Raw genomic sequence first — 16,947 nt, 5'->3', positions numbered from 1 at the left:
TATTTGAATAAATGTATAATATATGTATAATATATAAAAAATGGCTATAAAGTATTTTATATTATAATATGATATTGGATATAGTTTGTATAAAAAAATTACTTCATCATTAAAGATCTAATTTCATTATTTAATTTCATAATTACTGTATCATCACTTGTATAACTTCCAGTTTTTAAAAGGGAATCGCGTTCTTCAACTAATGCTTGCAACTTTTTATTCTGCTCTTCTGATCTTTTTAATATATTGTTAGCATTTTGTGAAATTTTGGAGTTCATGGAACTTGGTGTAAATACTTGAGAATAACCATCTTTTTCAACAAGATATGCTTTTGGCTTAATTATGTCAATTTCTTTCTGAATTTCATTTAATAATATTTGATCGTTTGTCAAAGCAGTAGAGTCTGCACATAGTATTTCTTCTAGACTAAAAAGAAAATAATAAAGTACTTTTTAAAATGTATTAATTGGTTACTATATTGTGCCAATATATTGCACATACTCGAAATTTTGTAATTCTTCTTTACTGTTTTTAATTTGAACTTGCATAGCTTGTTGATATTCAATTCTCATACGATGTATCTCACGAACTGCTTTCGCCCATTGTTCTTTGAAAAAAGATTTATTTTCTTGTGCATTTTGTAATTTTTCTTCGAGTGTCTTTAATTCTTGCAATAAATTTGCTGTTTGATCCTGAGTCAAAGAACCTTTTTGATAAGTTTCCAACTCTTCAGACTGTTTTGATACAAGCAGCTGTAATCTTTCATTTTCAGCATTTAATTTTTCACTTTGCGTTTCTAAAGCTGTCTTTCTTTTTTCAAGAACATTAATCTATAAAAGAACGTAAAATTCAATGTTTACTTATAGGATGCAAATACTTTTACATACCTTTGCCGTAAGTTCTTCTTGAACTGTTTGAAATGATTCTTTAAGTTCGCGTAATTTTGTTTCATATCTCCATTGTAAATCTTCATTTGCTTTAATCAACCTAGTCTCTTTTTCGAGACTTTTCAATCTTCGTGTTCTTAAATCTTCTGTAGCATTGTTTAAACTATTTGCTAACATTTTACATTGTTCAATGCTACATGCCAGTTTTGTTTCTAAATTTTCTTTATTTTTTTGCCATTCCTGACTTAATAAATTTAAATGACGATCTTCTTTCCTTTTTAACTAAATTATTAAGAAGAATAATAAATGATACATTTAAAGTAATCATACTTTTTCTTTTCTATAATTTTAATTCTATTAATTTTACCTCAACTTTAAATATTTCCATTTGTCGTTCTTTCCAAGTTTCTAACTCGTCTACTATTTTATATGCTAAACTATCATCTAAGATTGGTGGGCCTAAATTTTCATCTAGATATTTTATAATGTCATTCTGTTACAAAGATTAAACAAATGAACAAAAGATCATACACATTAAAGACTTACTAGGAATGGTTTTCTTAATCCTATAATATGGACCATAATCTTGTAAATTTAACACAACATCCAAGTTACCGATATTATTACGTTCCATATCATACAATAATACGTCACACTGGTACTCAGACTAAAAAAAAAATATATATATATATATTTATATATATATTTTTAATGAATACATATCAGTGTATGATATATTTTTTGACATATTACCTTATTTTGGTAAAATAATTCTTTCGTATTAATTTTACTTTCAGATATACAAGTTTTAGTATTTCCTTCTATTTTATATATACTAATTTTTAGTGGAAAAGTTAACAATAATTGTTTGATTTCATCTATTGCTGATATAAATTGTAATTTGCATCTTATGTCTTGTAATTTTACTTTCTCTCCTAATGAAAGTGACGTTTTTAGTTGAAATGCTGACGTAACTTCAGTTTTTGGATGATGGAATCTATATTAAGGAAAAAATGCATATTTAAGTGAAAAAAATATACCTCCTTATTTTAACTATTACGTTATTAGTAAATAATACCGAATTTCCATGTTTGGGACTGTTAACTTTGAAGATGTTGCTTTGATTGCTACCAATAAAATATTCAAATAATAACAATGATAAGCTTCTATACTTTTAGAGGCGTTGATATTTGATTGATGTAGTAATGTGTCAACTGAATGTGAGCAGGTAGCTTTGATAGGTTGATCTTTGATAACATCACAACTTAAAGTGCATTTATTTATATTATTGTAACCATTTGAGGGATTGGAAATTTGAGTTTCATATTTTCTAAAATCACCAGCAGGATTTCTATGACAATCAATTTCGCTGTAATTCTGAAAATTATAGATAAATACAATAAATTAGTTCTCAATGAAATGTTATCTTGCAATTTATTTCACATAAAGCTTATTACTTGTTTTAAAATATTTTTTAATTCCATGGTATTAGGAATAATTAAATCATTTATTATTGAATTGGAGGTATTCATTCTTATATCCGTTTTACCTATATACTGCAATTTTAATTGTAAATCAAGATACGAGTTCCTACATTCTATGTCATTTTCAATGAAATCTGTTTTACATAAGTAACACCGTTGATTTAAAATACTACTATTGTTTTCAGAAATTTTAAGAAATTCTTCTACATTATCAGTAGGGATTAATGGTTGCAAATTTACTTCCGATTGACTTAATATGTTCTCTTTGTATTTTAAATATATGAGTAGAAATGGTTTCAGTCGTAAATATTCTTTGAAAACTTTCAATGAACTTCTGATCCTTATAACAATTTTTTCATTGAGTGCCCAAGTATCTCCATATTCATTTTTAGATTGATTGAAATGTACATCGTTTTCTAATATCTTACACCAAAAATACAAGTCACTTTTTACGTCTGCGTAATGTTTCATTGGTAGTAAGGGATCTATATATGTTGCAGATATAGCAGTGATATTCATTAGAAATAATTCATGACAAGCATCTAATGGACCTAATTGTATAAGACGTTCATCGCGTAGTAAAACGGGTGTTACTTTATTAGATTGAACATTTACCTGCTGACATTCCTCCAAATTCTTTAACTGTAATATAGTATACTATAATTTTTAGTTTTTAAAAATTTCTTTGAAAGTAAGAAATGATTTACCTCTAATTGAGCATTTACTGTTGTATCTAGATCATGTATACTTAAAGCAAGAAGTAACTCAGGTTTGTGAGTTTTGAGTTCACTTTTTAATCCTGATAGTTTATGCCAATTAGCTTTCACATTTTTAATGTTACTTTTAGTAAAAACTTGGGCAGATCTCAAACTAAGTAAAAGATATCCTAGTTTTTCTTTGTTATCATTACTTTTAACAGCAAAACATTCTAATTTTAATGGAACTTGTCCTGATCTCATCCTGTAATTTAAAAATTATGTTTTAATAACAATTACAAAATATCTTATTATGAACATTATACATATAATACATACTTTCGCAATCTGTTTTTATCTAATTCCCAAACCAAATCATGATCATACTCAGGATTTGAACTTGGTTCGATTATTTCAGTTTCCAAAGAATGTCCATTCAGAGTTGCAACAATTAATGTAGGTAGTAAAATTTGTTCAAAACCTTTGCCTAAGATTATTAATATTAAATATTAGAGTTCTAATTAAAAAAAGGTTTTGATATTATGCAATAATTTAAATCGAAACAAAGTTGACGTTAAGAAGTGTATTAATATTTATATATGGAATCGCAGAATTTTATTTTACTATAAAACAATTCTTAAATAAATATATTAAATAACTTTTTTATTACAAGTGTTACAAACAAAAGATTAACAAATAATCAATCGCAAAGTTTACCTTCTTTTACATTCAATACAACGCGTACGTCAGAATTTGTTAATGCCTCCATTGCATCGTAATATAAAAATAATTAATATAAATTATGCGAACATTTAACGAATATCAAAGAAATCCGTAAAATTCGAATTGGTTACTATGGATACGTAGGTGCTTGATGTCATAACATTTTATTTATCATAGTTTCGTAAATGGTTTACAAGTATCGTAAAATATCATACAACATGTTACTTCTACAATTAACAACGCGGTAATTCTCATAAAATTAGATTCGTTAGAGTCCTCTCAACTATATTTGAAAATTCAAATAAACGCCATGTTTATTGCCACTGAATAAATATACAGTCGCGCAATTACGTAGCCGTCTGGACTGGTCTGGTAACAAAATTCGCTACCAATGGCGGAATGGAATTAATTTTCACGCTGTTTTATCAAAAATCGCGGGAAGTACGTGAAATAAATGGGAAATTTCGTCGTGTTTGAGAAAGATGCAGAGAGAAAGGCGGAAAGATCGTCGACGCGTGGAAATAGACGGTGGGGAAAAGAGGGCGCAGGCGTCGACAAGCTGTTGGGAACGCGGCGTTACTTCGGTTTATGTTGGCAGCACTGTCAGCCTCGTAACAAATCTCACCCATGTCGAGTCGAGCGCGAGAGACAGGAGCGTAAGCTTGTCCACGATCGTTTGTCCGCGTTCGACAGGTCTTTCAAATAGCGTGCGTGTAATCGGTGGACGACAGAGCGCAGGGATACGGTGGTATTACGTTCGAGCAAGTTACGGAGTAAAAGTATTTTGGAAGGCCTGGGGAGCGGAGGGACTGCGGAGGGGACTGCGGTTAACACGGGACTTGTGTGTGGGCATATAATAGCTGATCGAGCATACTAGTGACACGACTGCGGATTTTCCTTCAGCGAGAAAGAACATACGAAGCTCGCAAAGTGCATGTGCTAGTGTGCGTGTCACTGTAAAGGAGTCCAGAGCCGCTTCGGCGGCGCTCCCAAAATCCAACCGCAGGATCGAGCCTGTGGCGGCAGTGGTGGTGGTGGTGGTGGTGAGGCCGCGGCACTATCGGGCCACGATTCAGTACGATCACGATCGCACGCGGCAGGGTCGCTTGTAATGGAGGAGGTGTCCGAGTTTATTCCCGTGCGACAGAACAGTCACGGCGATGCACGCCGTATTGACTGAGACGCGATATTTATCGTTGACTATAAACGACCCCGGCCGGCCGGGCAAGAGAGGCAGGTCGAAATTGGTATGGAATCGTCCAGGGTCCTCGACACGACGAACACTCGCTCCCGTCTGTGATAACCACTAGCCGTTTAGAAAGAGATAGCAGAAGAGAGAGAGAGGGAGAGATAGAGAGAGAGAGAGAGAAAGAGTTAGAGCTGTTGTGTGTTTCGCGCGTGTGTTCTCCTCCGTCTGCCCTCTTTCATTACCGTCTTTAAGTGTAAACATTTCCCGAAATCCGCTTCGAGGTTAGGATAGCATGGGGATTGATCCCCTGAAGGCATCGACCGACGAACCGTGACACCTGCGACTCGCGTCGTGTACGCGTCGTGTGTGCATCTGTGTGTGCGTGCTTCTGTGTGTGCATTTACTCCTTAGAAAGCCGCTGCCGAGCATTGTTATTTCTCATTCGGTGGCTATCCAACGGGGAAGACCAAAGAAGAAAATATGTCAAGAATGGGGATCGATCCCCGACGACAGAATACTGTGCATCGTTTGCATCATTAAATTCCACCATAAGGGACTAACGTCGGCAGCCTTTTTCTCTTTTTTTCCTTTTTTTTTTTTACCATACGATCCACCCTTTCTGTCACGTTTTCAACAGACTGTCGCGGATCACTCTGCCACGACAGAGAGGACACTCGCACCATGCAGAAAAGGGACGGTAGAGACACACAGCTACAGCTTGCGCGTAGCTCCGAACGCGAACAGGAAACGACCAAGAGGATCTCTCGTGGTAGCGGTAATGCTACGAGATTCAACGCATATTCCTCAAGGTACAGTGTCACCTCCTCCTCTAATGTACTCATGGTCGGTCCCAACTTTCGTGTCGGCAAGAAAATTGGCTCCGGCAACTTTGGGGAACTTCGTCTCGGTAAGTTTTTTTTTCTTCAATCTTTTAGCTATTTCTTATAGAGTCTTTCTTTTCCATTTATTTCTTTCTCGATGTAGAGACGACACGATTATAAATACGATCATCAGTTATATTCTCTTTCTCTATCGATAAATACACGCATGCGATGCGTTGAAACGGCTTATTCATTTGTGCGTGAAAATGACTTTTTTTGACTTCTTTGACGATACGTCGAGCAAAATGGAGCCACGTAGAAAGAACACTCCGTGTGCTGTCGTTCGTAAGCAGGAAACCCTTCCTAACCTTTTCGGAGCGGTTCGAATCGCGTTGCGGGAACGAACGGAACCTTGAGCCAACATTTCATTCCGATCGATCTTAATCGGAATTCATTTTACCTGATTTCGACTCGATCGTGAGATCTATCGTCCTGTACCGCGTATTCTTGTCACGTTCGTCGAAAAATTGCAAACACCACAATTCAAATTAATACTAGAATTATTAATACCAGAACCTCATAGTGGGGAGTACAAAGTGAAAAATTTTGTAAATATACAATCTTATTATTACTTTTATTTTAATTTTAATATATTTACTTTTATTTTAATATATTTAGTCGGTGGCAGTAGAAGTATTAAAATATTAACAGACTATTTTTGGCTAAAGTACGGTCAGAATTGGTAAATCACAAATCTCTCTCCTTTTTTAACAATTTCATTACACGTTGCACCGAGCCAACATTTCATTCCGATCGATCTTAATCGGAATTCATTTTACCTGATTTCGACTCGATCGTGAGATCTATCGTCCTGTACCGCGTATTCTTGTCACGTTCGTCGAAAAATTGCAAACACCACAATTCAAATTAATACTAGAATTATTAATAATAAGGTAACTTGAAATTTAGAAAATTTTACTGTCACTGACATACAAAAACGAATGAATGAATTATTTACCGACAACAAATACTTGCGAAACATTATAACTGTTATCTTAATCGCGGGGACTTGCGATTTTTGCACACATACGTAAAATTTCGGCGAACCCATCAAGAACAATGACATTATATATTTCAGCGTTTCGAATTGCATCGTTCAGTGTGTTATCGTTCGAAGTTCGGCTCTTACTGCGTGACGTAACTTTCCGACGATAAATTTATATCTTTTATTTATGCTAAAAGAGAGTGCACCGAATATAGAGATGTTTGCGTCCGCCGTGGTCCACGGACGATTTTTATTTTTCGCGTATATATATACACACACATTCCGTAAAACGATTGGACTTCGACGTTCCACGATGCACGCGTGCATCTTCGTAACGCTCTCTAACTATTCAAAAATATCGTGCATTATCGTCGATGCAAAGTTAAACAATCGACGCGCCGGCTTGTTTGTTATTCGTCCACGTGACTCGGGTTAAATGAGCTCCTCCGATAAACATTGAATTTTACAAGGTATAAATGTTTTATGTATAAGCCTCGCGACGAACCAACTGCGTTCGTCGCGATGCTTGCAACTTCTGGTCTAACAACTTGTATAAACTTTTTGCTCGCTGTCTTTCGGTATGTGTTCGTGAGAGCTACTAGCGCTGGCTCTCACGTTGCATCCTGTCATAATGAATAGACACGTAAGATTCATACGGTTCAAGCTGGTATACAGGGTGCTGCGAGAAAAACAGAGCTCCTTTCCGAGTCCTTACGCCGATCGTTGATTGGTGAAACTGCGGCAATGTTCAAATTTATATTTTTTACAAGCTCGTAGAACGAATCACGTCTTGTTTCTTTTCGTAACGCTCTCCTGTACGATTCGCTGGTTTCTCAATGGAAAGAGGGATAGGAAGTGTTTAGAAAGTGGAAGGGATCGGGCGCCTCGCAAATTCTACGTGCCAATCGAATATCCTTTGCTCTAATGGAAACTCCTCCCGGCGTGGACCGGGTACAAAGGTTTGTGTCCTCAAAGAGACCGAATTAGGTGAACCTCTGAGCTACCCTCCCTCGGAAACTGGAACTATCGAAACTATCGGTGGATCGCTGGTGGAAATCCTACTGGATCGCGCGAATAATGATTAAAACGTCTCAAACGACTCGTCGTTCGAAAGGTTCGTCGTTTGTGTCAAATCAAATTCGGTTCGACGTAATGCTCAGTCGATGAAATTTCAAAAATGTCGCGTGCACGCTGACACGTATGCAACATTCCTCTCTGCGGTAATCGTACGGTAATTACTTTCGTAAGCCACCGTAGATAGAGACGTGATTTAGATAGATTGGTTGTTTCTTTTTTTTCTTCAATCGTGCCTCGATAAGAACATCCGCGTTGATTGTCAACCGCGAGACGAGGCTCGCACCTAGAAGCCTTAGATGGTATCAACTGTGTAAATATTGCAAAAGGAACGGGGGTCTGTGTCATCAAAGCATACGGTTCTCGGAGCTTCAAAGAGGAGAGGGTATTACGCGTTTAGGGGACGCAGACAAAGGGGCGGCTTCCGTGACTCTTTCCCTGTTGTCTTTCGGAAATCACTCAGCGTTCCGACAAGTACCGTCTTCCCGCGCGTTGCATTAGAACCTGTTTACGCGCTATCAGCTGAATTATTGCAGCCTGGGCTGCAAGTGGTGGTCCCTCGTGCCAGCCTTATCGCCGTATCGCGCACAGTTGCCCGACCTATACGGAATTACAATTCCATCGTTTAAATTTTACCTGGTCCTTCCCTGATCGATATATCTCCCTCGGACATTCTACTTCTGTTCACTGTCGGTCAAAGAGGCGTTTAGTAAAATTTTATTTCGTTAAATTTGATAAATTTCGATTCGTATTTGAATATGAATCGATTCGTATTTGAAAGTTGAGAACGCTGTAAATTCGTAGCCGATTAATGTGCACGTAGTACTTTCAATGCAGAGTACACGTTCTTACGAAACAGAGAAATAAAGAAAGAGATGAAAAACGGAGCGCACGTTGCGAGGTTTTGTTGCAAAGCGTTGATTCAAGCAGGACGCGGAATCGAAGTGGTCGAAGTCTGTATTTGCGAACCGTCGACGTTGCGAGTAAAAAAAAAAAAAAAAAAAAAAAAAAGGAGTGTTTATTCCTAAACGTTTCTTCGTCACCCGCGCGAATTGACGAATTATCATCTATTTGAAGATACTGTGTTTTTCTACAGAGGCTCGATCGAGAGAGACGTTTCGTTTCCTGAAGAATATTGTAACTTCCAGACGTACTTACGCTCCAACGTAACTATCTTGTATCGAGAGTACAATGCAGCGAGAGTGTCGTCGGGGGTTGAAAAATTTCAACCACCGTCCCCGAAAGATCAGCCGCGTGTGAATCTCCCCATTTAGTTCTTCTGCCTCGATAGTTCTTTCAAAGTCCCTCGCCTTGTACTCGAATGCTTCCTCGGTCTGTTGTTGCGATTATTACTGTTCGAAAGTTCCAGCTTTCAGTCGTTCGGCCTCTTTAAAAAAAAAAATCTCTTTTTGTGTCTTAGCTGATCAACTGACGATGCGATTTACCAGCTACATACTGTTTCGCGCAGCTGGAGCAAACTGCACCTTTAAAAATGGTTAAAATTGACCTTTTTGGCCTTTCAATGTTCTTTTTTTTTTTTTTTTTTAACGCAATTCGCGTTTTTATCTTCTTCAAAAAATTATTTTCAACTTACTTCCAATACTCTTCAAAGAATTCTTTTTTCAAATGGAATTTCATTGGCTGCTTTAATCGCGTTTCGTATTTTTCCATTTCCCAAGAGACAGATATTCCTTATAACGCCATGTCATACGCGTAAGAAATTAGAGTCGATTCACAAATAACTACAACGTAACCGATTATACTGGCGCTCGATCACGTATTGGTTCTAGATGATGACAAAGAAAGTAAAAAAATAAAAAACCATGATATAGCGATTAATCAAAGCTTTAACGTATGTATATGTTACCGTGTTTTAATTACGGGACGCGATGTCAATTCACGAACGACCATGTTGCAACAACGATCTAGCGACGTTAAGTCTCTTGATAAGTTAGCGCTAGAATATAACCATATTCAGTTCGGTTGCACTTAAAACGATGTTCGTCGAAGGCGTATGACTCATTCTCAATATTAAAGCGTTTGTCGCGTGATTGCATTCTCGTTCGACGGTTGCACTTTATCGAACGCACATCGTAATTACTTGTGTCCCCTGTGTGTTCCATATCGTTAGGTCTTTTCTTTTTTTTTTCCTTTTTTTTTCTTTTCTTTTTTCCTTTTTTTTTTTTTTTTTTTGCCAGAGCCTCCGGATTCCGATTTGTTTCGCCTCTTCCGCCGGGTGAAACTTCATATCGATTTGTGCACGGGCCAAGTGGCTGGTATAAATAATCCGTGATTTAGGACTTCCATAATTTATAGTCCTGTGCGGATTCCTAACGGCGACCTTAATAATGTCCCGAGGAAAGTATCATCGTTCTCGCGGACGCGAACATCGCGCTCGCAACGCCGATTCTCGAGGCTTGATTCGTCTTTGGGTTTACTTGGCCGATCGAAAGGGCTTTTCGTTCGAGCCCTCCTGAATAATGCCGCCAGATAGGCCAGAAGATAGTTCGCGGTATCGTAAAATCGTCGATTGCATCGATCGGGTTCACCGTCTGGAGTTGACGGTCGCTTTACATTCGAGTGATTTCATAGGTAGCGATAAAGGTACACTAATGCCGCCTGTATTGTTCGCGGACATTCGTCGTCCGACTAAGTCATCCAAGTGTGAAGCGTTCCTTTCCCGTCGATATTGTCGAACGTGTCTGACAATCGTATCGTCGTGCTAACGATCGTTCGATTTTCGTACCGACTACACTCCATTTTTTTCTTTTTTTCACTTTTTTTTTTCGATAGATCTGTTTCAACTTTCGCCGCTTGTCAATTCTAAACGTCTTACGTCTTTCATAGATCAAGAGACGAAACTAATAAATCTCCCCTCAATAAATCTCTTTGACAGATCATTTCGCGATGATCGATGAAATTTTCGCAGGGTATTCTGTCATTTTCTGCTTTCTCAGGATAGCTCCGGTCCTAATGTAAAATATCCACCGGATATGTTAATCGATTTTTTGCGGGATGAATATCGTGTTTCGTCGCACACTGAATCACAGGCGGTTAACGATATCGTTCATTACCTTAATGTAACGGTGAGGCACACCGCCAGTTTGTCCGCTATTCCATTAATACTAATTGTAGATTCGTACTTTGAATTCAGCGTTGCACGCTCCGGCTTCCATTGATACGTCGAATACCATCAGGTATTCTTCGCAGATTAGTTCGTTGCCCGCTTCATCGCAGCGGGAACAAAGTTAGCTAATAAGCACGCACACGGTCGCGTGACTGCAAAAAAAACTAGCCGCTATGAGTATTATCACGTTCGTTGTTAAAATTCGTTTGCTAATCTCGCCGTTGTCTCGAACGAATTTTCGATTGTACACCCTTCGTTCTTCGAACGATCGGATTGCCTTCTCTCGTTTTCAATTTTTTGGAAAGCTGCGTCACGTCTCCTTCGCGCGAAGAAACTTTGTTCGAGATCACGACGACAGTAGGAATATTTTAATTAATTTTTATTTCAGGTGTACTCTGCTTGTTGCTTCGTTCACTCACTTATGCACGAGTTCTTTTTGAAAATTGTAATTCGGAGATAGAAACGATGATAGATTACCCAATATCAGTTCATTTGCGATTTTATCGACGCTTGCGATCGTTTGTATTGCACTTCTCACCGATAATCCTTCCTCCGTCTGATATTTTGTATTCGTACAATAATTAATCAGACCTTTGCTTCTCTTTATCGCCCGATCGTCGTAATCTCGTTGCAACATTCTCCGATCGCAATTGTATCTTTCCAATTTGTCATTAGTCATTGATTTCTTTTTTCATTCGAGGAAAGAGCTGTTCAATCATTTCAGTTGACACACGACGACTTTTAATTTACAAGTAATATACATCAGGAACGAAGCAATTTCCCGTAATCGATTATATTTTCTTTTTTTCTTCCTTTCCATTGCCGTCTTCAGTCCTTGCGAACTTTACTGAGACGTAACTTCACGTAAAGTGCATAAATTGCTGCGATCTTTACTTATTATCGGCGAATAACTTACTGCTAACTTACTACATACATATGCCATCTTGCCAACTCACTATCACGGATGTCAAATCTAATCGATTGAAGAAGTTGCGCAAGAATTTTCCAAATCGTTGTAGGAAATTCTACGAAATGCTGGCGTGTTTGACGCGTCCTCTCTGTCCCGCGTGTAGTTTAGGTTTATCAGTTTATCATCTGACTGTTGGGGCTCGTCGGTGTGGACAGGCCGTAAATACACTTAGCGAGGAACTTGATCGGTTTGCGGTCATTGCGCGTTTCTCAACGTTTCTCGTATCCGTGTGGCCCGAGCACGAGGTTTGTCTCGCGAGAGGCGGTATCGGTCGCGTAAATTGCTTCCCAAAGCGATCCAGGAGTTGCGTTGTCTACGCCATGGTTGGGAAAACTGTTCGCGAGAGAGAGAGAGAGAGAGAGAGAGAGAAAGGGTACACAATCGCCTCCAGCTATCTTCCGCGATGTATATTCTGCCGCATTGGCTCCTCTATATCGTTACGGTAACGCTCAGTGGACTGTTCGCGTGGAATAACACGTCGAGGATGGCGTTTATTGATTCAAGAGGCGATGCACGACGAGGAAAGAAATTTCTGTTAACGATCGGCCCTCGCCCTGTTGTGCTCGCCGGCACGGGCGATTTCTCTTCCCTCTGATGTTCTCCGCGTTTGTTAAACGTTAAAAAACAAAAAGGAAAACCGTTTGTGGGATTTGTAGATTTTGGGCAAGTGAAACTTAAGTTCAACTCAAACGAATAAATATAGGCGTAATCGATCGTCCGCTGATTCTAACGAGCGTACAACTTTGTAATAGTTCTCGTTGCTGTTTTTATCACTTTCGACTAAACTAAACGCGACTGGTATGTATATCCCCCAGGGTAAGTTTCAGAAAGACTGCTTCGGTTGTCACAACTTTTTTAAAGTTACGTCGCGACAACGAGATACATATATATATATATATATATATATATATATATATATATATATATACGTGACGAGAAATTCCTCATACATTATAAATAGGTTCACGTGTGTCTCGATTTTTAACAATTTGAAGTGTACAGCTGTTGGAGTGCGTACTCGCATTCCGCCTCTGAGGAATTAAAATTATCGCACGTGATCGTCACACTCTCGTCACACTTGTAGCCTCGCTCGCCACCGATACTCTATATACAAGCTCTATAAACATTCGTTCGTTTCATTCATTCTTTTCATTCTGTACTGTCAACAATATTACGAAAAGATGATGACAAATAAATTGATAAATACATACTTTGGTTACTCTACAAGTTCTCGAAGAGTCGGTTCGTTTCGAATAGGAAGTCCTGTTACTTTTTCAAGGCGCCATGTGGTTCTCTTTAACTCGATTGCTGAATTGATTTCCGCTTTCGGCGTGTCAGAGAGACGGGCAACTATAGAGGCAGTTATTTGCGGGGTTCGCGTGTGTGTTACGTGTCGTAACACGTTCGTGGGCAATCCCTCTCTCTAGCCTCGAACTTAGAAAAGCGTACGACCCAACTTTGTGTTTCTTCGTGCCTTTGTCGTAATAATATGTATGTCCGCCGTTGGAAAACTCGATCAGCTGATCCGTTGACGTCATTGCGGTGTAAAGTCGCCAAAACGATCGAGGCGCATCTCTCGCGAAGCTTCCGAAATTTCGACCAAAGCCGAGCTTCCTAACCTCTTCTTGAGCAATTTTTATTGTTGGTCTTTTATTGCACCGGATGTGCTCCAATTGATGTACACTAACCTCGATCGTCGAATTTTAATTTTTTTTAATTAATCCGTTTACGGTTCTTTCTTTTTCATGAAAGAAGTCGACGTGAAATCAAAGTCGAGCTTCCTAACCTTGAAAAATTTTCATTAGAAAATTTTTATTAAACTGAATGTGCTTCAATCGATATATACGTGTTTCAATATATTTATGAAGATATATCAACATATGTCGATATATACATATATATATATATACACATAAGAACGAACACTATCTTGCCTCGATCGTCGAATTTTAATTTTCCCTGATTAACGCATTACGATTCTTTCTTTCATGAAAGGAGTGGACGTGAAACCAAAGTCGAGCTTCCTAACCTCTTCTTGGACTTTTATTGCACCGGATGTGCTCCAATCGATATACACGCGTTTCAATGAACTCAACACTAATTTTACTTTTTCTTAATTAATGCATTGCGATTCTTCTTTTTCATGAAAAAACGTCGACGTGAAACTAAAGTCGGACATGCCTGTTTAGTCGAGCTTTCTAACCTCTTCCTGAAAACTTTTTGTTAGACTTTTATTGCACCGGATGTGCTCCAATCGATATACAGGCGTTTCAACGAGCCAACACTAGTGTCTAGTTTCGATTGTCGGACTTTAATTTTCCCTGATTGACCGCGTTACGGTTCTTTCTTTCCTCACGAAAGATGTCGACGTGAAACCGGTCGAACGGGAATTCGTACGGCGTGCGTAGAACGTTTCGAGTGGGCTTCTCGCGCTCGTCGGATAAGCTGGTTGTTCTTTATTTGGCCGGAACCTTGGCGCTCGTTCGGGGGACAGGAAGTACGAAATTCCAAACCGTAGGCCACCGAGCGATGTACGTAAAACCGACTTTCCGGTCGTACCTGAGGGGGTCGATCGTGCCTGTTATGACGTTCCCACGGTCGTCACGTTCTGGAAAAAACTTGATCGACCGTCTGAAAGTGTGAGATTGCAACATTTCGATTCGAATCCATTCGTGCACCTCTACTATTTTCGTACTCGAAGCTCGAAGAACCTAATTGAACTCGATTCGGCTCGATAAATTTTTACGAGAAATTTCCAAAATAGTAGCACGACGTTCGTCCCTTTTCTTAATAACGCGTACATCCTGTATACGTACATCCTTCTCGTTCCACGGCGCGTGACGCCATAATTACGTAACTTTCTGAAACTTCCCCGAGCGAAGCGGCGAGTGGGCGTTTATCTCGAAACTGGTAAACAGGAGCTAAAGAAAACTCGGGGTCGGTTCTCTTTGAAGTTCGCGCCACGGATTGGCGCCGTGTCTTTCGGTAGTTTCAAGGAAAGAGACCTCGGGAGAAGAAGAGGAAAATGTGGTAAGCGAACGAATCGTCGGACGATCCACTTTCCGAACACGGTAACGTCCCAAGTTCTCGGTCAGCTGATTCACACCGGCTACCCAGCTGACTCTTCTCAATTTCCCCTGTAGTCGTCGGGCGGAATGTCGTGTGAGCGTTTCCTCTCGTCGTTTCGTGTCGTGTCGTGTCGCGTCGTGTCGCGTCGCGTCGCGTCGCGTCGTGTCACGTTGCGTCGTATCGTCACGGTTGCAATTTTTCCAGTGTTCGGTCGGTCACGAACGACCGGTGAATTCTTGATGCAGCCATGCCACCGAGGGAAACGAACCGCGCACACGCTCGCAAGCTCGAATGGCACGCACAGTGTCGTACGAAACGTCGGAGGGCAGGTAGCAACCTGTCTGGCCGGCCGACTCGCTGGCTCGAGTGACTCAGTAGAACCTGATGACTGCAAAGTGAAATGAACTCGGCCCCGGATCCGGCTAGACTAGCCGCACACCGTGTAACGTCCTTTTAACGCCGCCTCGTCGCTGCCTGCCTGCCTGCTTGCTTGCTTGCTTGCTTGCTTGCTTGCTTGCTTGTTTCTCCGCCTCACCGCTTCTCCTCTCTTTACTTGGCCAGGCTCTCCTTTCCCTCTTTCTCTCTTTCTCTCTCTCCCTTCTCCTTGCGCCCGTGTGGGCTGGCTGGCTGACTGGCTGTGTGGCTGGCGGGCTGTGTTCTTCGCCAACTCGGCAACAGAAACGCGATATATTTTTAGACAGCCACCTCCTCGGATACCACTCGGACTTGACCCACGCGGAGTATTTAACGGTGTCACACGCGTGTGTCCGTGGCTCGACTCGTCTACCTGTTCCTCGCTGCAGCTCGTTAATTGCCTCGTGATCGCGCTCGAGACGTTTATCGGCTGGGGGATACAGGAAGCGTTTGAAGCAGCGTCGAAGCAGTCGCATGAAGCTTCGATCGTTACGTAACCGACAGGACGGATAAGTGCCACTGGAAGGATTGCATTCGCATTGCATCGCGATTGCATTGTTAACTCTGTCGCGTCCTTTGCCACGACTCAGCTTGCCCGTTTTTTCCTTTTCGTAAAACTATTTTCCCAAGAGAATTCCATCCGCGATCGTTTCGTTGGAACAATTTCCGATCGTTGAATCGTACGATATAGGATTGGACAAGCGGCAGTTGGAGTTTAATTCTGGTCAACGACGCTGCTGCCATTGCGCCATTTCGCCATTTTGCCGTGTGTTTGCTTCTCTTTGCTTCGCGGTACGTATTTGTAGAGGAAAAATACAGAAGGAAGAGAAGCATTTCGAGGCTGACGGTTTTGCAAACAACCGCGTGGTTCGGTGTACTACACCGACGTACATACGTGGTCTGCTCGACCAGTTAGATTAACGTTTTCGTACTTTCCAAACGCGTTCATATTTACCTCGCCCGGTATATCTCTGGCGATTCGCCGTGATTACGCCGTGATTCCTCGATCGTATTGTTTGGGAGATTCAGTCTGTTAATTGGTGGCCAGACTTCAAAACTCCGTTTGCGACGCGGCGGATCAGCCTCTGTTAATTAACTGCCCCTTTACCTGTGTCGGAACAATACGATACTGCCGATATGTATTTACATATGTATATGTATATACAGAGTGTTTCGTAACTTGTGGGACCTACTTCGGGAGCCGATTGTACGCCTAAAAATAATGAAAGAAAGTCATATAAATATATGTCCTATCTGCCTTTGTTTACGAGACATAGTGAATTTTCTGTTTTAATTACTTTTACAAAAGATGCTCGAAATGACCACCTTGCATTTGAAGGCAAGCCTGCACGTGTCTTGTCATTCATCTGGTTATTCTCTCTATCATTCCTGGTGTTTCTCGAATTTGTCGGAAGCCTTGCTCTATTCTATTTCGTAGTATTTCAGCAT

At 40.0% G+C, this 16,947-nt stretch overlaps 2 protein-coding genes and 1 long non-coding RNA gene across 6 annotated transcripts in view; 1 reads left to right on the top strand and 2 right to left on the bottom strand.

Annotated features, from left to right (window-relative positions):
• Positions 1–38: 38 nt before the first annotated feature.
• Positions 39–4,385, bottom strand: LOC122531845 (centrosomal protein of 120 kDa). 2 transcript variants are annotated; one of them, XM_043660098.1, is made up of 11 exons: positions 3,921–4,385; positions 3,784–3,829; positions 3,406–3,553; positions 3,079–3,331; positions 1,966–2,264; positions 1,641–1,884; positions 1,434–1,554; positions 1,255–1,358; positions 888–1,169; positions 502–830; positions 39–426 (listed from the first exon to the last, which is right to left on the bottom strand). In XM_043660098.1, the coding sequence occupies exons 1-11, from the start codon at positions 3,945–3,947 to the stop codon at positions 99–101; spliced, it is 2,181 nt and encodes a 726-aa protein (XP_043516033.1). In that variant the 5' UTR covers positions 3,948–4,385; the 3' UTR covers positions 39–98. The 2 variants fall into 2 exon arrangements, with proteins under 2 accessions (XP_043516033.1, XP_043516041.1); XM_043660106.1 differs by having other exon boundaries at positions 40–426; positions 3,784–4,385.
• A 29-nt stretch (positions 4,386–4,414) lies between these two features.
• LOC122531852 (casein kinase I) overlaps positions 4,415–16,947 on the top strand; it is a 60,917-nt gene continuing 48,384 nt past the window's right edge. Inside the window, exons 1-2 of one of the 3 annotated variants that reach the window (XM_043660126.1) lie at positions 4,417–5,036; positions 5,616–5,885. In XM_043660126.1, the coding sequence (XP_043516061.1) occupies positions 5,660–5,885 (226 nt within the window). In that variant the 5' untranslated portion in view covers positions 4,417–5,036; positions 5,616–5,659. Of the gene's footprint in view, positions 5,886–16,947 lie in introns of all 3 variants that reach the window. The other 2 variants (XM_043660135.1, XM_043660118.1) reach the window with 2 other exon arrangements.
• Positions 8,923–10,016, bottom strand: LOC122531870. The gene is made up of 3 exons (XR_006307415.1): positions 9,786–10,016; positions 9,513–9,704; positions 8,923–9,305 (listed from the first exon to the last, which is right to left on the bottom strand). It is a non-coding gene; the product is annotated as an uncharacterized LOC122531870 (long non-coding RNA).

The sequence above is a fragment of the Frieseomelitta varia genome, unplaced genomic scaffold (assembly GCF_011392965.1).
Source record: "Frieseomelitta varia isolate USP_RPSP 00005682 unplaced genomic scaffold, Fvar_1.2 scaffold_139, whole genome shotgun sequence".
Taxonomy (NCBI): Eukaryota; Metazoa; Arthropoda; class Insecta; order Hymenoptera; family Apidae; genus Frieseomelitta; species Frieseomelitta varia.
The sequence above is the reverse complement of the archived record's forward strand: the minus strand, read 5'-3'. Positions and strand labels throughout refer to the sequence as shown.